At 38.6% G+C, this 22,440-nt stretch overlaps 1 protein-coding gene across 3 annotated transcripts in view; it reads left to right on the forward strand.

Annotated features, from left to right (window-relative positions):
- The window catches only part of grm8a (glutamate receptor, metabotropic 8a), a 299,516-nt gene that overhangs the window by 207,172 nt on the left and 69,904 nt on the right, over positions 1-22,440 (forward strand). For all 3 annotated transcript variants that reach the window (XM_084909268.1, XM_084909270.1, XM_084909269.1), the window contains exons 4-6: positions 621-756; positions 1,525-1,679; positions 6,220-6,357. In XM_084909268.1, the coding sequence (XP_084765394.1) occupies positions 621-756; positions 1,525-1,679; positions 6,220-6,357 (429 nt within the window). The remainder of the gene's footprint in view (positions 1-620; positions 757-1,524; positions 1,680-6,219; positions 6,358-22,440) is intronic.

The raw sequence follows: 22,440 nt of genomic DNA on the forward strand, positions 1-22,440 counted from the left end.
CTGTGATCAACACCACCTACGTCCACCATCATCTCAATTCATTTTAGCAAATTCTTTTTTTTTAATGTTTGTTCTCCTTTCCTGCTTTTCCCCCCTCCTCAGCTTCCCACTCTGTTTATTTTCACTTCTTCCTTTTAGTCTTTTTCGGTATCAATTTTAACAGCGTTCCTCTCTTATAATTTCCCAGTCCCCCAGATTCCTCCTACCCTTTCTCTACTTTCTGCCTACCTAGTCCGCTCTTACTGATTTTGTTTAATCTTTTCAAATGTTTTTTGTCTTGAATCTCTTGGAGGACAAATTGTATTGAACAGCCAGTACTATTTTACGTTCAGTCATGTCTCTTCCCGGACTTTAGTGAATATCTTGCTTTCTTTCTCTGCTGCCATGTTAACCAACCACTTACTCTTACCTTTATCTCAAAGCTGTGAGGATGTTTGAAGTGTTAAAGCCTTCGTCAGAGGCCTCGACACAGAGTGCTTTGAATAGTTTCAGAAATGTGTACAAGCTGACCTGAGAGTGAAATTAGTGTTGAAAACAGCATGGAAAATGCAAATCAGTGAATCTAAAATAGATGATGCAATCTGTCCCTCCTTTTGCTTTCCCCCCCTCTTCTGTCTCAGGTGGTGTGTGTATTGCCCAGTCCTTGAAGATCCCCAGGGAGCCCAGGCCAGGGGAGTTTGACAAGATCATCAGACGCCTGCTGGAGACCTCCAATGCCAGGGCCATCATCATGTTCGCTAATGAGGATGACATACGGTACGTGTTGTGCACTTTAAAAACGAACCCTGCTGGTCAACTTTCCTACTGCTATCAGGTGTACTTTTTTGTTTAATAAGATTTTCTGTGACATTTTCAACATATTTTACAATAGAAACCTTTTGACACCTACATGCTCGCTGTGATTACAATTATGTTATTCTGAAGAAGAAAAGACCTGGTTTTCATATCGCTATTCTTTAGCAACTCACTTGGTTAGAAGTGTTGCATTGTGGTACCGACAAGAGTTCGCTACTACAGGCACAATTATTGCATTTATATCTTGAATGATGATGTACATAATTATTAGGCAGTTAGGAAAATGTGCCAAAACTGAGATTTAAACAAAAAAATCAAATATTATAAAATGCAATTTTGACTCATACGACCCCCTGAAATGGCTTAATTACTGGTCAGTCAGACCTCTTGTCTTTGGGTCATGCAAAAATGCTTGAAGAAGAAAGCCTTTTTAGATAAATGCTGTCCAGAATGCTAAGCTACAGAATGCTTGAGATTTGGAAATAAATACTTGATGACATGTTTTTCACACATTTTATGGCCAGAAAAAATAGGAGTCACTCCTCACGGGCAAGACGGATGCTGCCTGTTGCTGCATCAGTTATAGATATAAGCAGTGCTACAAGAAAAAAGCTGCAGTGATCTTTATGTAGGGTTAAACCTAAATTAATACCCCACTGCTCGACTTGTCTCCTGTAGTCTATCTTCAGATATTTGAATTATCTTTTCTTTTTTCTTTTTCCAAAACAGACGAGTTCTGGATGCAGCTAAAAGGAACAACCAGACGGGTCACTTCCTGTGGGTGGGTTCAGACAGCTGGGGGTCCAAGATCTCCCCTGTGATTGGCCAGGAGAGGGTGGCCGAGGGGGCCATCACAATTCTTCCTAAAAGGGCATCTGTGGATGGTAAGGATAATAACAGGCATATACGAAGCCGCCAGAACACATGCAGGTAATAACTGAGAAGATGTGAGGAATAATAAAAGTAGTTCTCACCTGCACTGGAACTGGATTTGTGGCAAATGAAAGAAAGCCGAAGCAGCGTCTGCTCAAACTTTGATAGATCAAATTAAGGAGTCAGGGGAAAGACCAGAGACAGAAATGAAATGGACTCATGTTCTCTCACTTTTGATCCCAGTGGGCAACAAGTTTTTGCCAATACACCAGGGAGAATATCCTCATTTGCTCTCTGTCAGAGCTCTCTATTAGATAATTGACTCCTGGAGGGCCACATAGGTGACAAGATATAAACTGGAAGCGAGGGAGAGAAATAGAACTTTAAATGAATCAAAGGGAGCTTTGGCAGATTCACAAGAAAGGCTATGCCGACTTTAAAAAATGACAGAAGAGATGTGATTGAGGATTAATGACTAGACTTTTTTTTGGTACACCTAGAAAGAGAATGCAGTATAATGCAGTATAATGCAGCAATTCTGCAACATATGTTATATAAAGCTTAAAATGTGTCTAAACTGTCATTTATAGTGACATAGTATAGTACAGTACATAGACTCAAACATGGGATCTTTTGCACATGAGGTAAATGTTTTCTCATGCATTGAGAATTATTCTGATGCCATAACAAGCTCATTGAAATCATCTTTTGGGCTGCCAATGCTGTATAATTTTATTTCCATAGGAAACAAAAGAGAAGTAAATGAAATTGTTGGCCTTCCTGGTAAAAACAGATGTCTCTGGCCTGTACTTTGGAAGTACTTCCTTGCTGTAACTTTAATAATTTAAGGCAAAACTTTGCTTCACAACTGGTCCAAAAACACCACAATGTTGTTTTTAACGCAGTGAGGCAGCAGTTTTAAATTGTGTTAATATGCCACAAATTCCCTCAACAGTGTCACATTGTGTTTACCTTTGCTATTGCAGTTGCCAGGAACAAGGGAAACAGCTAGTCTCAAACAAAACAAAACAAAAAGGAAAAACAAAAGTCACTCTAAGTGCATGAGTCACTTTTACATTTTTTTATAAGGAATATAACACCAGATAATATTTTTTGTATCTTGGAAAAAAGGCTTTCTGTTTTTCCCACCCAGTAGTCTTTGAACTAAGCTAACTGTCTTCAGGCTCAGGCTTCACATTTAATCTGCAGATTAGAGGCAGATGCATCAAATAACATTTCTGATATGAGCGACTTTGTTGATTTCAGAGGTACTTTTTTATGTCCAGCGACAGTCCTGGCCAGAGGCATTATGTTTTTACATAAATAATCCATATGTATAACTTATTCTGGTGAACACATTTATTTTCTGAAGGTAGACAAAGCTGACAAACCCAACCTGTGCTATTCTTGTGAATGTAATATCTCGGGAACACTGGGAGGAAATTTCATTCCACCTGTCTTAAATGTTCTCTTAGAAATAAGCATAGTTATCAGAATTTGGTAGTCAAAGATCTCGGTGACATCATGAGTATTTTTGTGGGGGGGGTTGCCACAAGTTGATTCATTTGAATAAATTTTACACAGATATCTAATTGGATAAAATGATTAGCTGGTGTCATTTTATATCCAAAAGGTGAGAGCTCTGCTTCACTGTGACATGCTAATGTTTTGCAAAAACACACTTTCTGGCTGCTGTTCAACACCATAATTCAAGAGTAGATGCAGAGATGTTGAGCACTTTCAATTTGGTCAGATACTAAAGTGGTGACATTAATCTTTGGTGGCCACATATTAAATTCCATTAATATTTTTACTCCATATATTATGAGTCTGGGCAGACATTGATATATTACTTTACTTAGCTGGTTGGAAGAGGCTTAATAAATGCTACAGTATTTTTTTTATTTATTTTTTTATTTTTACTAACCTTAAATTGTATTACCCTTTAAAGAACTTTAGAACATCAAATGAATATATCATTGTTCACAGAGTTCAGTTTCAACACTGATTCAGACTGAGGACAGGTTGGCTTGGTTATATCTATGTATTATTACACAGGACACTAAAAATGTCATATAAACTTATTGTTTTACAGTTTATAAGAAAGCAGTGCATGAGATGAACCAAAATATAATCTAAAATGTAATCATAGGAACTGTGTGCTTCCAAACAACTGCCCAACTGGTAGCAATACTTCTATTTTTCTATTATCATTGAATTAAGTTAGTGCTTTTTAGACCCTCAAAGTACCACAAATGATTATATTTCTGTTTTCAGGAATGTAATGTTATCACAATGGGAAGCATGTGATTCCACATGGCACATCTTACTGTTGAGGCACAAAAAGAGTAAGACTAATATTCCCAGCAGTCAAATATCAGTAGAGCATCCCAGGTGCACACATTACCCATTTCCACAACAGCACATTGAATTAATCAGGAGAGATCTTTTTAGCTTTTACAGTGAATCTGGCATGGCACAGGCTGTCACACCTCACATGGAATCATTCACGTGCCCAGTGTTACACTTAACTACAGTGCATGTGTTGTGCCTTCTTAGTTAAGTGTAAATGTTTCTTTGCAGTCTTGCAAGAAGACTGCAAAGAATCATTTCTTCTTGCCCACCCGGTCACAAGCCATCTATGGTTAGATGTAGGACTTGGGTTAGAGAAAAGCCTACTGCTTTTAAAGTACTGTGTAAAGTCTTGAGCCATGCTTCATTTCTTTAAATTGTGCTTCCAAAGAGCCAGATGTTCTAAAGGCCTTCCAGAGTTTTTCTTTGGACATGGGTTGCTTTTTCACTCATGTTCAGTCCACTCTACTTTCAGCAAACTCTGCAAGACAAGAAGACAAAAGAAGATGTGCCAGGCTTAAAACTATCTACAGTGGCTGAACAGTTCAGGAAAGTCATCTCCTTAAGGAACAGGGAAAAATCAGTAAAGACCTGACACAGGACCTGACAGACGCTGTTCACTGAAGCCTCATTAGAAATAGTCTCAGTGGAAGAGTGGCTCAAAAAGCCATTCTTAAGGAAGGGAAATGGTAAGGATGAGATATACCAAATGTGCATGGAGGAGGTGAGGAGAGAGGTACAGCAGTGAATGTCTACAGCATCTATAAAACACGGTGGAGGCTCTGTTGTGGTTTGGGGCTGCATTTCAGTAAGTGGTGTCGGAGATCTTGTCAGAATTTATGAAATTATGAACACATATATTAGATTTTGATCTATCATGCAATACCATCTGGAAAGCATCTGACTGGCCGCAATTTTCAATATGACAATACAATGATCCCAAACACAAACACATGGCAGTACAGCAAAAGCATGCCCGGACAGAAAAAACACAATTGAGCACCATTAATCATGGATAGGCCTCCCCAGCGCCTGGACCTCAACATTATTGAAGCAATGTTGGACCATGAGACAGAGCACAGGACAAAACGCACCCAACAACAAGAAGAGCTTTGAATGTCCTTGAGGAAACCTGAAGACTACTTGAAGAAATTACGAGAAAGCTTGCCTAAGAAGTTCGGGCTGTGTTAAAGAGTAAAGACGATCATACCAAACACTGACTTTAAAGCTCACGTAAAAACTCTGTTTTTGCCTTATATGCTGTATTTCTGTTTTTTTGCATATCTTTTTTAAATAAATCACTGCACTGAGTTTTTATTTTCCTAGCAAAATGTAAGAAATGAGGGGTGGCTCGAGGCTTTTGCATATTTGGAACATCCAAAAAAGAAAAAAATCCATTAACCAAAAACCTAAATTTCTCAAATATATATCAGAGAGTTCACGTCAAAGCTAAAATCCCCTAGTTTGTAAAAGTTTTACTATAGCATACGGCTAAAATGAAAGTCTAACCCTGCACGGAAACAAAGAAAGATAGCCGATGAGCTGATGAATTGTTAAAAGGTTCATGTGGCAGATAAAATGCCATGCATTTAAGAAGCTTCTTTCACATTTAATTATGGTATGAAGAAAGTAGTAGAAGAGTTTTTTCTCATCTGCACGTCTCTTTTCTTTTGCCCGTATCTTCATTCCACCCTGCCACTTGCTGACAGGTATTTCATTCCTATGAGTGGAGAAACGTGTTGCCCTCTTTTAGTTCCTCTTATCTTGTTATTAAAATGGACAAGTATCCAATCTATTGTGGAAGCTTATTTTAAAATGTATGCTTTCCTTTCTCTTTACGTCAGTATTTGATAGGAGCTCCAATACTGACCGGTTCAACCAAAATAGCTTTTCAGCCATACCATACGTGGGCTATTCATAACCTACGCATTTATGTGTCAAAATGTATTACATTGTGCTGAACACCTAATTTTCTAGCACAGACAGGCTCAGTAGAAATGAAGCCAATAACCCCTGAAGCACCGGTGCCCTCTCCTATTACGCCATTTAACAATATCTGGGTTGAAAGTGTCGAAACCAGCTCTTCTAAACAAAATAAATAGGGAGATGTATTCAGTAGAGTTTTAAAAAGAAAAACAAAAAAAAATAATAACTCATTTTCATACTTTTTAACCTTTGCCCTGTCTGTCTTTTACACAGCATTTGACCGGTATTTCCGTAGCCGTTCGCTGTCCAACAACAGAAGAAATGTTTGGTTTGCTGAATTCTGGGAGGAAAACTTTAACTGTAAACTGGGAATGCATGGTAAACGGCCTGGCAGCCTGAAGAAATGCACAGGTAAGACTATATTTGACTTCTTCCATTATTTCACTTGCTATCAACCATTTGGGGAAAAAATCAATAAAGCTTAAATGTGTAAATTGTTATTTGACTAGAGATCCAAAGAGAGATGAAAATGCTCCAAGGTACTTTGGAGTTTTACACGTGAGGGTATAACAGATTGTTTTGTTTAGCTGTAATTCTACAGATCTATACGAGATTGTAAGTTTTACTTTCTGAGAAGTGTAGCAGAAGGTCAGCTATAATTGGTCTTCCTTTATCCCTGTGTCGGCTACCTCCTTGCATCATAACCAGTGTCATTCTTCTTATTTTGGTGCAGCGTAAAACAATAACTAGGCACACCTGACAGTTTTCAGGGAAACCAGTTCATCCTAAAAGCAGGCCCAGCTTTTCATATTACGGCTGCCAGCTGATTAAGCACATCACATTAGATTGAATAAGTCTTCATTAGAACATCGTAGCTCTGAAAGTCTGTCAACAGAGACAAATACTGTCTTCTAATTAGTGTATATATATATATATATATATATATATATATTGTGGAGTGCACTGCTGGCTGTAATAAGTAACCTTAAACCCCAGATCAAATTAGCTGTTGGGATTTAAGAAGCAATATAGCTCAACAAGAGCAACTGTTTGTGTACTCGAAGCTTGAAGGGAAATTAAATAGTTGTTGGAGTATGTGCTTGTAAATGTGGCAGTGCACTCTCTTCGGTGCGTTTTGTTTTGTGTGTTTGTGCGTAGGGTATATATGTGTATTAGTTCTGTAATAAGCACTTCTTGGTGTCATTTTTTTGTTTTTTTGCATTGCTTTTATATGATTTATGGTGGTTTGACCTGCATTTTTTAGTCCTAGTCCAAATTGTCTGCAGCTTGTTATTTTACAAACGACCCAACACTACAGCTGATTTGTGTCTTGTGCTGTCTTCACATTCGTGTGCACGTGATCCAGATGGTGCTGTGTGTGCACTTTTTCAGTGCCTACACCTGTCACTGGCTAAAGTGTTATACTTTTTAGAAGAGTTAGCAATGCCAGTGGACATGACCTGTAGGTATACCTCTGTGCTGCTGTGATCGGGTCTGTATGTTTATGTGTGTGTCATAGCGACTACTCCCTGGCTGATGCCTGCCATTGGCTCACATAATTTGTGTAGTTTGTAAGGGCTGTGACTCCCATTGACCGTCTATTACTAGCCGTGGCATCTGTGTATGTGGGCATCTATGTGTCGAGGGCCCTGTAGTCATGAAGCAGAGTCCATTAATTCCAAGTGCTGGGGTTTGTGACCTCCAAATCATCAACACAAAAGCCAATCAGCAGCCTGCTGCTCAAGGTCACTGTTGTGAGACAGCTGATGGGAGGATGTGGAAATGTATGTGATTATTGCACGTGATTGGGCTGGGAGTGGGGAAGCGGTGAGATGATGTCAACAGAAAATTAACAGTTAGAGAAACTGAAAAATGCAGTTGGAAACAAATTACACAAACAGTGACAAAGATAGCATAATAAGATATTCAAGTAACATGGGAAATATGATAAGTGGGTGTGGGCAAATTAATTGTACATTGTAAGACTGGAAAAGGATACGGGAATTAAACAGTTTTTTTCTGAGTCTGAAGAACTTGAGGTTTAACCTATTAATCTTAAAAGATTGGATGGGGTGATGACCTGGAGTGTTTGATGGTGTTCATTTGAGAGTGAGAATAGTCATCATCACATATGTATTATCAGAGGAGGTTGAAAATCCATGATGGACTCCAAAATAGTGTGTAATTACCTCTGCTACGGAGGTTATGTTTTTGGTTGTGTGTGTGTCTGCAAACATGACAGCTCAAAGTTTTCGTTTTCTTTTTTTTTGAATTCTGGTAAAACTTTGTAGGGGTTTAGCGTGGGCTCGTGTTAACAATCCATCCAAACTTAGTTTACATTCTCCAAGGTCTTCAAGCTCAGTTTACTGGATTGTCAGTTAAAAATTGACAAAAATCCTTGTAATTTAGAAACTATGATTCTTCCAAGTGTGGTGTGTATTGTCAACATATAGAAAGTACCATATAAAGATTTCAAATATCATGTCACATTTGACCTCTGACCTCTCCTTCAGGGTCAGTAGCTCGACCTGGAGGTCCAAATGATAATAATGATAGATAGAGCTATATAGAACTATGTTTCTTACTGCAGCTTTTTATGCATATAGGGAATGATATATGGTGATTCTAAATATCACGTGATTTTGGACCTATGACTTCTCTGTCAAGGTCAAATAAGGTGAAACTTTCATAAAATGACTTTTATCTTTAAAACTGTGCTTAAAATTCTACTGCACTTGGAAACATTCTGGAAATGATACTGGTATACATGGATTACAAATATCACATTATAGTTTGCATCCGAATATCATATTGCATTTGACCTCTAACTTAACTCCTACATTTCTCATCTACCTTTCTTTCAAGCTGCGTGGTTAAATAGAAATATACTGTAATATAATATTATATAATACACTCAATATTCATGTCCAGTTATCAATCAATATTTATTATCCATGACTTGCTCTATATATTGGTGTAATCAAAGTAAACCAAATATGTCTGCCATATTTTAAAGTTATATGCATGGTTCTAATAAATCCTTTTTTAAGTATTTTGTATTATATTTTATAAAAGCACTCATTTTGTCTTTGTATTTAGTCTTTTTGCTGCACATTTATTTGCTCCAAATGAGTGTGCAAAAATTACAGCATATTCCTCTGAGGTTTAGCAGTGAAGTAGTGTGCAATGGAACAGCTTGAGTAGTTCACAGTTACATTATAACCCAAGCAGCATTTGTTTGCTGTATTATGCTGCATAAAAGAAAAATGGCTTTTGTTAGAAAGAGGCCGTTGACAAATAAAGAAAATGAAGCCCCATCACCTAATCACTCTTGCGTCATTTTCTCTTTACTTCCTTTCTCTACTCTCTTAATTTAACCTGGGAGATATTGTTTCCTTTATTATTGTCAGTCCAAAATGAATTACATGAAAATGATGCATTTTTCATAGGAATATCCCCAGCCTACTGTATAATGTAAAACAACATACGTAGCATCATAGTAGCTACATGATATCCAGTGATTTGCTGCTAAAGCTACTACGACCAGCCAGACATCTGTTCTTCGGTCCAATAAATGCATTTTAATGATTTATTTAGAGTGCATTACCACAACTTTCAGCTTTCATCATTTCATCTTTCATCAAGAGAATAGTAAGTACACAAAAAAGGGGAAATCCAAGGCACTCAGGCTGCTGAGTGTGAAAAGCCTCTTTTTGAGACATGGCTCATGAGGACATCAGCCGACAACTCGGATGCTGGAATAAAAGTGTGCTCTGTTGAAGGCATACATTTAGGTAAAACTAATGCTTCAGGGCAAACTGATTTAAGACTACACCCTTACATGGCCAGAAACTCCCATGCATACTGCTTGTAGATCATCAAGAAGGAAAATGCAACATTTCTTACTATATGTGTGTTACTTTAAAACATGCTTGTTCTTTTTCTGTTTCTAACCCAAGTAGGCACACTCATCGCACGTCTTTCTAAAGATGCCATTTTGTCACAGCTGCTAAAGCTAGACCAAACACAGCAGGACCAGGCAGTGTCAGTGACCCAGAAAATCCATTTGGCGTTTAGCATTTGGTTCCATTTGTTGTTTCAAACTGACTTGCCAGGTAAACTGGATCTGAGCAGGATTTGGAGTAATGTGGCACCATAGTGAAGAAGGCTGAAATACACACACACTGAGATAAAATGCATGACAAAATGCAGATCTATACAGGGAGTGCAGAATTATTAGGCAAGTTGTATTTTTGAGGAATAATTTTATTATTGAGCAACAACCATGTTCTCAATGAACCCAAAAAACTCATTAATATCAAAGCTGAATGTTTTTGGAAGTAGTTTTTAGTTTGTTTTTAGTTTTAGCTATTTTAGGGGGATATCTGTGTGTGCAGGTGACTATTACTGTGCATAATTATTAGGCAACTTAACAAAAAACAAATATATACCCATTTCAATGATTTATTTTTACCAGTGAAACCAATATAACATCTCCACATTCACAAATATACATTTCTGACATTCAAAAACAAAACAAAAACAAATCAGCGACCAATATAGCCACCTTTCTTTGCAAGGACACTCAAAAGCCTGCCATCCATGGATTCTGTCAGTGTTTTGATCTGTTCACCATCAACATTGCGTGCAGCAGCAACCACAGCCTCCCAGACACTGTTCAGAGAGGTGTACTGTTTTCCCTCCTTGTAAATCTCACATTTGATGATGGACCACAGGTTCTCAATGGGGTTCAGATCAGGTGAACAAGGTGGCCATGTCATTAGTTTTTCTTCTTTTATACCCTTTCTTGCCAGCCACGCTGTGGAGTACTTGGACGCGTGTGATGGAGCATTGTCCTGCATGAAAATCATGTTTTTCTTGAAGGATGCAGACTTCTTCCTGTACCACTGCTTGAAGAAGGTGTCTTCCAGAAACTGGCAGTAGGACTGGGAGTTGAGCTTGACTCCATCCTCAACCCGAAAAGGCCCCACAAGCTCATCTTTGATGATACCAGCCCAAACCAGTACTCCACCTCCACCTTGCTGGCGTCTGAGTCGGACTGGAGCTCTCTGCCCTTTACCAATCCAGCCACGGCCCATCCATCTGGCCCATCAAGACTCACTCTTATTTCATCAGTCCATAAAACCTTAGAAAAATCAGTCTTGAGATATTTCTTGGCCCAGTCTTGACGTTTCAGCTTGTGTGTCTTGTTCAGTGGTGGTCGTCTTTCAGCCTTTCTTACCTTGGCCATGTCTCTGAGTATTGCACACCTTGTGCTTTTGGGCACTCCAGTGATGTTGCAGCTCTGAAATATGGCCAAACTGGTGGCAAGTGGCATCTTGGCAGCTGCACGCTTGACTTTTCTCAGTTCATGGGCAGTTATTTGGCGCCTTGGTTTTTCCACACGCTTCTTGCGACCCTGTTGACTATTTTGAATGAAACGCTTGATTGTTCGATGATCACGCTTCAGAAGCTTTGCAATTTTGAGACTGCTGCATCCCTCTGCAAGATATCTCACTATTTTTGACTTTTCTGAGCCTGTCAAGTCCTTCTTTTGACCCATTTTGCCAAAGGAAAGGATGTTGCCTAATAATTATGCACACCTGATATAGGGTGTTGATGTCATTAGACCACACCCCTTCTCATTACAGAGATGCACATCACCTAATATGCTTAATTGGTAGTAGGCTTTCGAGCCTATACAGCTTGGAGTAAGACAACATGCATGAAGAGGATGATGTGGACAAAATACTCATTTGCCTAATAATTCTGCACTCCCTGTAGAGTGAGTCTACCCACTTGAATCTCTTAATTTCTACATGAATCTCTAAAGTTTTCATACATTCTAGATCATTTCTCTGCTTTCATATGGAGAAACGCACATTAAAATAGGCAAAAACATATACAATGTTTAATAAAACAAGATATGGCAGCACAACCACTAGCATCTCTGTCCACAGCCGCCATCAGACTTTGTTCATAGCAGTGGTTGTTGACTAGAGCTGTAAGCCTCAGGTACACTCAGAAGAATTAAAGTGCACTGTGGACAGTTGGACATTTGTTATCCTGTTGATTTCTATACTTCTGATTTCTTTGCCTTTCTGTCTGAGTGGATTTTGACTTGTGTCACTGTCAAGGGAATGATACCGGTTTGTTATCGTTCTCTACTTTGTCAGCCATCAAACTTCTTTATCTCGCCTTGTCTGTCTTTTTGTCTTTCCATTTCTTGCACCTGCCATTTCTTTCTCTTCTATAAAATCCAAGTTTAAAGTGTTATTTTTTTGTCAACGTTGAAAAGGTGAAAATCACTAATGCTGTCTCAGTGTGGGTTTTTGAATTCCTGAGCCTAGCATAAGTTCAGGCCAAGCGCAGTAGCCTTCTACCTGTCAAATTGGCAAGCTTGCTTACAGTTTCTGCATATCTGCAAACCATTTTGCAATCCATCTTTACTCCAGCTGCTGTTCATGCTGTTTCTGACCCAATCAATGTCATGCATGTGTCACTGAAGCCTGCCCCATACAGGTTCCTGCTGCTGGTCTCCCTGCCTCTGGCTTTCAGGTTCAGCATGTGGAAGAGTGAGGAGGTCCCAGAATAGAGCCATACTTCTGAGTATAAATTATCGGAGATGGAAATAACAATATTATTTTTGCCTGTAGGAGTCCTGTCTGACATTATTTTCTCCCTTTGCAAATCAATAACAGTTTTAAATTATGTTTTTTTTTTTTTCTGAACTGAGCCTGCCTTTCCTCTGCTCACTCTCACTGTCTTTCAGCTTCTTGTTCTCATCCTAATTTGTATGGCCAGAAAATTAATCTACTGCATTGTTTACACTGTAAACATGGCAAATAAAAGTAATATCTAAGTCTATGTAGTATTTATTTGCAAAGCAATACATAATATATATTTTATGCAGCTGTGTAGTTTCTACTTTCATTCCTTATATTAGCTTATTATTATTTTACGTGAAGTTATAGTTGCATGCGTTCTGTTTTTAATGGGTCCAGGAAAACTCATTCAGAGATGTTTTATCTCTATTAAATGAGGGCAAAGCCCGCTGTGCAAATGCAGGTAGTTAAAACCCTATGAAGCAAAGCACAATTCAATGAATACACACCAGGTATATTATTAGAACCAATTTTTAATTATATAAATGTGCAATAAATGGAGAACGGATCTGAATTTATAAAATATTGTGTTTTCCTGGAGTTCTTTCTGCCTCACATTACACCTGGAAAAGACCGTGATTATAAGAAATATTGATACATTGGAAGTTTATGACTCAGTATCTTAAACAACTAGAGGTCACATCTATAAGAATTTGCTGGGGCACAGTGAAGAGAGCCCAAAACTCTTACCCAGGTGAGAAGAAGCCTGAAAAGCTTAAAAAGATGCATGTATAGTACTCTGTGAGGGGAAAAAAACAAAAGAATAACAGTTTCATCTCTCACCCGTTTTCCTGATTAGCAAAATTACCATAATGCTGTAGCTTTTTTTACAGCTGCCTAATGAAGGTTATGCTCTAACTTCCTTCCTACTTAATAGGCAAACACAGAGGATTATCAAATGCTTGCACACACCACACACACACAGCTTTATACTTCCTCAGTTTAACATAAATAATTAATACTTTATAGACTATTGTTGATGAGGAATTTATCTTCTAAAGGCTCCTTGGCTAGTTTGATGCCCTTGTTTTCTGAATGCATGAATGCTTTTCTTACTCTGTACAAAAGTCATGCTTTTAAAGACACAGAGCCTTCATCCAACACTAGCGATGTGTGCATGTGTCTGTCTGTGGGAGAAGCACAGTACCATTCCAGAAGTTAATGAGATCCTGACTTAGCCCAGCATGCACACATTTACCCTTGCGTACAAACACATGTTCACTCACTACAAATAGACCATATCCTAACGAGGTCGATGGGGAAGGAGAGTTATTAGGCTCACAGGCTGAATAAACTGTTCCCTCCCCTGTGAAAAGGCCTAAGGACTGAACAGACTAAAGGATGGAGACGAGCACAGATGGAGAGCTTGATGGACAATTAGAGACAGACAGGCACAGACAGACAGATTGCAGACTGTGAGACAGAGACAGCAACAGACAGTGCTATATGACTCCTTCCAACATTAGTTTTCAGTAGGTGAGATGAAGTGTCATTTAGCTGCAGTGAAATGATCCTTTTTCATTTTCTTGCAGAGGACATGGTTATCTATAGCTCTCAATGATGCACTCTGTGTGCATATGTGGTAGCTGATTTATGACTTGCAGTCCTACGATAGAGAGCATGCTTGTAACATGTGCCTCGATTCTTATACTGAGAAACTGTATGGGTGAGCTGCAATCATAGCCACTACTTTGGCATTGGGTAAATAAGTAGAGAACTGCACATTTGCCGCTGTTGTATCACAGCCTCACACAAACTGTAATCCATCTTGATGAGACCCAAATCTCACTGTAGAGGAAGGGGAAAAAAAAGTCCACTAATGAAAAAATGTGGCTAGGAGGCAGGCGTATGCACATAAAATATAATGTATTTGTATGATAATAATAATGGATTGGATTTATATGATCATTGTTACCTCAACATGTTCATGTCATGAGTTGAGATGTTGGCCAGCACGATGATGCAGAAGTTAATACTGTTGCCTCACAGCAAGACGGTCCTGAGCAGTGTTGGTCAAGTTACTTGAAAAAAGTAATCAGTAACTAATTACTGATTACTTCCCCAAAAAAGTAATCCCGTTACTTTACTGATTACTTATTTTTAAAAGTAATTAATTACTTAGTTACTTAGTTACTTTTTAAAAAAAACGATTTACAACCTGAATAAGTGATAAAGAGATAGATCTTTCAGCCCAATTCTACTTTTTCTACATAATCCATCATACAAAATGTAATCAAATGGAAAAGTCTCTTTTTAAAACTTGTTTTTATTAGTTTTAATCATTTAATTATATGCAACATTCTCTGACTGGAAGAAATTTGTTTAATATTTAAACCTATTTTCTGCACATTCCAGCACATAAAATATATATTTTTTGTGTTAACACTCACTCTTTAAAATAGATGCAAGTAAAACACAGCAGAAAATAAATAAAGTCAAAGACTAGCGGTCCTTTTGCTCTATTGCAAAAACGGTAATCTAATTACCGTTTTTGCAATAGTAATCCCTTACTTTACTCGTTACTTGAAAAAAAGTAATCAGATTACAGTAACGCATTACAAGTAACGCACAAGTAACAAGTAACGTTACTTGTAACGCAGTAACGCGCCCATCTCTGGTCCTGAGTTTGAAGCCACTAGCTGACTGGTTGCGTGATTTGTCTCTGAGTACTGTGGCTTCCTCCACAGCCCCAAAACATGCATTTGGTTCGGTTAAATGACACTTCTAAACTGACCATAGGTGTGAATGTGAGCATGAATGGTTGTCTGTCTATGGAAGAAAATGGAAAGATGCAGAAGTTAGTTTTGGACATAAACTATAAAGACAAAATTGACATGAGGTTATAATGCAATTCAAGTTTATTTATTCATGCCAAATCACAGCACAGCAGTTGCCTCTTTACTGTGTGGTAAACCCTCCAGTTTTAGAAAGGAAACCCCAACAATCACATGCTCAACAAGCAACGATGGGAAGGAATGGAATTCCCTCTTAAACTAAAACCCCCAACATAACCAGGCTCAGTGAGGTGCAGTCATTTGCTGTGACTAGTTGGTGGATGAGAGAAAAGAAAAGAAAGGGAAGAAAGCATAGTGAGACAAGACGCAAACTATGGGAGTGAAGACACAATTTAAAGACATGCAGCAGCGATACATTGGGAGTAAAAAGAGAAGACTAATAGAAAAATGCTGAGTATATCATGTGAAGTCCCCTTGCAGCCTGAGCCTATAGCAGCATAAAGAAGGGATGCTTCAGGGCAATGTGATGCTGCTAACTCTGAGCTTTATCAAAAAAGGAAAGTTTTAAGTTTAATCTTAAAAGTAGAAAGAGTGTCTGTCTCTTGAATATGAAATGGTGGCTAGTTCCACAGGAGAGAGACCTGAGAGCTGAAAGCTCTGCCCTCCCATTCTACTTCTGGAAACTCTTGGAAGCACAAGCAAGCCTGCTATCTTAGAACAAAGTCTTCAGCTGGGACGATATAGTACTGTAGAGTCTGCATGTGAGGATTTGGATTTAACAGGGACAGACTGGCGACCTCTCTGGGGTGTACCCTCTCATCCTATTGCAGCTGAGAAAGCCTATAGCCCCCCTGCCATCCTGAATTGGATGGGCGGAAGAAAATGAATGGATGGATGAATAGATTTAACAGGGAACCAATGAAGAGAAGCTAATGGTGGGGAAAAAGTGTCTCTTTCTCATTCCTGGCAGTACTGTCACTGCAGTATTTTGGATTAACTGGAAGCTTTTCAAGAAACTTTTAAAAGAAGGGATGCTTCTTTTAAAATATAATAATTAATTACAATAGTCAAGACTAGAACTAGTAAATGCATTTTTCCTTTTTCTTCATGATCTCTGAGACAGCATGTGCCTAATTTTAACATTGTTTTGAAAAACAGTCCTACATATTTGTTTAGTGTGTTTATATAAGAACATATTTTAAAATGACTCAAAGATTCCTTATAGTGTTATTGGAGACCAATAATGTGGTTAGATACCATGTTTCTACGGTTTTAGGCCCAAATATAATAATCTTATTTTTATATGGATTTAGGGGAAGAAAGTCATAGGCGATCTGGATCTTTATGTCTTTAAGCCAGACCTGTGGCTTAACTAGTGTTATCTGGCTCAATAGATATAAATTGTGAGTTTCATCTAATAGCAATGAACATATATAAAGTCTTTTCTCGTTATATTTCTCCAGACAAGTGGAAGTCTGAGATTCTCTCTCTCTTTTTAGCTACCTGCCTACTTGTTTGCTACCTATATAATCTATGTCATACTGTTTCTAAGTATATAACCATCAGCAATTTAATTTTGCAGCAACCCTTTTTCTGTATTTTTTTGGCCATCATCCTCCCCCCCCCCCATTTAGGTCTTGGAAAACTGAGAAGTTTTAATAGTGCTAATGTCACCCAGCTAAATCAAATGCACCTAATCATATTACTGATCCAGATTCACAGCAAACTTGTTTCTGATTGTGTGACACAAATACCAGCACTGCAAATATAAAAACTAACAGCAAGTATGTTTGTGTGTCAGAGCATTATATTCAATGTATTTGTCGTTTAAAGCTATTCACGTCTCTTATTCTGTTGTTTATTGACCTTGCTTTTATAAACCTAAAGTCTATCTATCATCTTTCACTCCAGCTTTTATTTTTAGCCCCCACCATCCTTCTGTTTTGTTTAATACATTTTCTCTGCTGTCTCGCTAGCTTTATTGTGCTTTTTCTCTGCAGCCACCTGCCTCTTTGGTTCCATAGCTTTCCCCTTTCGGTGTTTGTTAGTGTGTTTATAAATGTGCTTGTTCAAGGGTGGGAAGGGAGAAGGTCCGGTGACATGAAGCGCACATCCCTTCAACAAAAAAAACATTCATGAAATTCTTGTTTATATGTCAAGTGAAAGCTGGGCAGGAGAGAGATCAAAAGAAGGGAAGGAAATTTAAAAAGTTGAAGAGAGAGAGGAAGGGCTAGTGTGCATAGCCAAGTTATGCCAGGACAGTGATTCAGCAAGATATGAATAATGACCAATGAATAATTTATATTAGCTGTGTGTACCATCAGCAGTAATATATACCAGCAATAATGTAGAGTGTAATATATATTAGCCACATATGTCAGTGGCATCACATTATTCATGAAAAAGGGTGCTCTGCTACGAATTGCCCTTTATAAAACAGACAACACTCTCACTGCAGCCTGACAGCAGGTCTGAGAAGAGAGAGGGGAAAGATGAGAATAGGAGCAGAAGCAGGATCAAAATGCCACATATCTAATAAATACTTGCTCATTTGAGCTCTGGTGTTATTTCTGCCGGTAAAAGTAACAGTGACATTGAGTTTAGCAAGTCAATTACCGAGAACAGGCAAACCTGTGACATTAGTAAGGAGATGGCTAAATAAGCTTACGCACACAAGCAGTGTAATGAACACAAAGGTTTTAGTGTACTTCATCTAATTTCTACTGTGTTTACTCATTCGATAAAAAAACATGCTGTTAAAAGAAAAAGATGAGACAACAGAAAACATGAATGTTTGCATGAATTCTTCTTCAGGTACTCTGTCTTCCTCTCTCAGTCGAAAGACATGTAGTTAGTAGAGTTAGCTTAATTAGTGAATTGTTGTCTGTCTCTCTGTGTTAACCCTGCAACAGATTGGCGACGTGTCCAGGGTGTACCCCGCCTCTCACTCTATGGTAGCTGGGATAGGCTCCAGCCCTCTTGCGACCCTGAGAAGGATAAGAGAATAGATGGGTGATTAGATGATGGAGCTCAGCCTCCCATGACACCTGCAGCTGAGCTACAAACCAAACTCTGCCACATTAACTAAACAAAACACTTTTTGTGTCAGTCACAGAAAGCTTTGCCTTTACAACTTTCATCGGCCCTCTTACTTTACACAGCAGACTGATCTGCATGTTTGGTTTGGGCGAAATTCTGACCCCACATGCAATCCTTTATTTTATCCTGGGTTGGGACCAGCAGGGGCTTGACAGTTGCTTGTGACACCCTCCCCAACCTGGAGTTGGCTGTGTGTTTTCTCACAGTTTTAACAAGGATCTTTATACTTGTGAGGTGAATGTGCTAACCCTTACATTGCGGAAAAATATGAGCTGTGGCCTCTTCATTTTATTTATTTACATTTCCTTAGTTACAGTGCAAGCAACATTAATATCCTTGAAAGATTTGCGTATAGGTTTCAATAGTGTAAGAGTCAACATGTTTGCCTAAAACCTTGTTTTGCAACTAGGAGGCAACTCAAACTCAAGGTCATGCTAGGTGGTCACAAGCAGGTGTGGGGGTCCAAAGCCTGGATAGGAGTGATCAAGAAGTATATCTTGTGTAAAAGTCTCCACCAAACCAAAAATGTTATTGTTACCCTCACAAGAAAAGTTCCCAGAACTCCTGTAAAATCAACAACAGTCAGAAGTTGAAAAAACACAAGTATTGACTCAAGTTGTTTGATGTTTTGAGTTTTCAACTTCTGATTTTTTAGAGTGGACACAGCAAGCTTTACAACTTGAGATAATTGCAATACAAAGTACTCCAAAAGGCACCGGCACAAACTGGGTAGAGAGTCCTAATCAGTGACAAAAATTAGTGGCATTGAAGGCCGCCTGTCAGTCAGATGCCCGACTTCTTGAAAACCTTAACACCTTTTATGCTTTGTTATGGAAAATCTTGAATAAAACTGCAACCAACAGACGAGCGTGTCTTTTGAAGTGAGGTTTATTAGAAAAGAAAAGAAAAACACTGCAGTGGAGAAAAACGTTCAGATCACACACCTAACCCGTTTTTCTGAAGGAAAGACATCACCCTGAACCCTTTTATACCTCCCAAACAAAGAACATTCCACAGCAGATCAGTTATTAGCAGATCCTTATCTCTTCAGTCTAGGAACAGTTCCGACCAACCGTCATCTCCTCTGCAACAGGATGTCCAGAGCCCTCAAGAGGAAAACGAGTCTGCTGTGAAGGCGCAGTAAAACTTGGGCCCCACTTGTGATCACATCCCACATGCTGATGTCAAGAGTGAGCTTTCTATACTGAGTACAGAAAGTATTACTACTATTACTAAAGTGATGTGATTAATACATAAACTAAAGACATTTCCAGTACAGCTTTAAGAGCCAATTTGCCAATCTGCAATTAAAAAACCCACCACCAACAACAACAAAAAAATATTTTAACACTGAGGTCTCTGGGGATTTACTTGTTTTTGGAGCCAGCTCTGGCTTGTTCTTCCAGGAAGTGCAGTTCATGTCACTTCATGCTTGACATGTCACCCTCACCCTTTCACTCACACAGGTTGCTGCTCGAGTAAACTCTGATCAGGTAATTGACTTCTAAAAATGTCAGCATTGCTGCACGAAGGTGCAATTATTAATAAGTTAATTTGAGACTTCAGCTATTAGAATGCTTCCCAAACTGTAGTGAGGTTGAAATGTCTTTTTTAGGAACTTGTTCATCTAGTCATCCACCCTAAAGCCAGCCTGGTGATGGGACTTTTAACCAAGTCCTTTATCTCTTATTCTATCTGTTTTGTATTGATAACTTTTAAACAGATATACATTTCTATTCATCTATGCATCTTCTATATTTGTTGTTGGATCAATACAGTAAATTTGAAAAGAGTCTACACAGACATTTGTAGTTCACAGCTGGATGATATCAAAATAACATTTGACATCAAGCTCCGATCCCACACACGAGGCACCAGTTATGAAACAAACACAGTCACACAGGCGCACACACTCTTAGATGTAATTGTACAAACACAGACACATACTTGCACTCAGGCTTGAAGCCACTGACTGGTATTTATGCAGCAGTGTATTGACACAAGCCTTGGCTTCAGTGCTCTGTTGTCAAATCATGTAGAGCAGATCTCTGTCTGATGCTCATTTGCTCTTTTTTCTTATTGATTAGCCATGTCTTCCTTGGTAGATTAGCCTCAAAGATCTAAGCCAGTCAAATATGGTTTGCATGGTTTTTGTATGTTAACAAATATGAGAAATATGAGAAACACATTTAAGCAGAGTGGTAGTTTTATATTTTAACAATATTGATTCATAAATGTCTCTGAATTATGGTGTGTGTGGGTATCATCACCCTATGCTGTCATCTTTGTGATGTTTTTGAGCCATCGTTGATAAATGAGAGAAAAGCTAATTAAACAACCTTTATGTAAATGTATTCATGAACATCTGAACTTAGGTTGTATCATTCCAGGGCTCATAAATAAATTTCCTTCTCATATATTTTTATAAGCCAATTTGCCTACAGAAAAGGAAAGGCGGATGGGGGCGTCAGGTGGTGGTTGAGAAGAAAAGAAAGCTAGAGTAAAATACTTGCTAGCTGTTGAGAGTTTAGAAGGAGGGAATTGAATATGTGCTGCAAATTGATGTTTAATTAAGGAGCTTGTTCACATCATTAGTCTGTCTGTCAGCTGTGTTGCCATCAATCACTGCATGTAGAAAATCTGCCCAGCACACTGGTCTATGAAAGCATCCATCAAAGCATTTAGCCAGTTGGCATTCTTGCATTAGTCTCACCTCTATGATTTCATGTATTGCTTTGTGTTTGTATTAGACAAGGAACTCGCTTCACTAGCAAGGCAGTGAAACATGCATTTCAGAGGTTTTGCTGTTCCCAATTTTTTTATTTTATTTCATATCATGAAAATAGTAGGATAACAGATACAGCCCCCACATGTTGTAATCTTAATCCTTCTTGTGTAGAGAAGGATTTTAATTTTAAAGTAAGTAGGTATGTTAATATTTATTGCAATTTTGAATATTATGGATAATCACACATGTAATCGTGAAGAAGTCCCACAAAGCAGACCTGAAAAATGGCCATCAATACAGCCAGTAGCTCCTTAGCTGTCAGGAAGAAAGTCGGTCAAAACATCGGCAGTCATTTCACAATGTGAATAGTTATATTACTTGTGTATAACTAAACAGTATAATATAATAGTGCAATATAAAGTTATTTCATAATTGCCTTTTAAAGACTCCAATCACTCAGGGCTAGCAACTGCTTAGCAGTCCCTTAGAAACCATAGAAAGGTAGAGACAAGTTATATTGCTTGGCAGGTCAGCAAGTGGTTGCTGGGGATTGCTCGCTGTTTGTGAAATTGATTGCTAATGCCCCAGTCACAGAGACCAAGAGACTAGTTGGTCAGCAACACTCCGGGCAACCATATGTAGATCACTATAAAAAAATGTCTGTTCCGCAAATGGTTAGCTAGTGGTTGGTAGATGAAAAATGGTTACAAAGAGATATACACTGCTGAACCGAAATCCTTACTAAAGTAAGGAGGATTTTGTCACCCATAGCTTGCATGGAAGGCACCAACTTGTCTGCAGATCCTTGCTGAGCAGTAGTGAAACTGTGAAACACGCGCTGATTTTAAAGGGTGCAACGATCTCTATTTCCGGTGTTTGTCCCACTTTTCACAGGTTCACTGTAGCTCAACAAACAGTTGATGAGTGTTGACGTTCTATGCTAAGTACAGACAACCACCACAACCTGCTAGTAACCAAAGAAATTATAAGTAGGTTTTTGGTGAAGCACACTCTAATACACATTTTTCCATAGTGACCAGCAGTGTTGGGGAGTAATGGAATACATGTACCGCCGTTACGTATTTAAAATACAAAATATGAGTAACTGTATTCCGTTACAGTTACCGTTTAAAAAGGTGGTATTTAGAATACAGTTACTTTCTTGAAATAAATGGATTACACGGCGGGGCGACGCACTCTCTCTGCGACTGTGTGTTTCCTGGGTGAGAGAGCGCCTTTTTGTTGTTGTTGTGCTAAGCTATGCCGA

Source organism: Perissodus microlepis, chromosome 17 (assembly GCF_051167445.1).
Source record: "Perissodus microlepis isolate ML-2025 ecotype Zambia chromosome 17, ASM5116744v1, whole genome shotgun sequence".
NCBI classification, from domain to species: Eukaryota; Metazoa; Chordata; class Actinopteri; order Cichliformes; family Cichlidae; genus Perissodus; species Perissodus microlepis.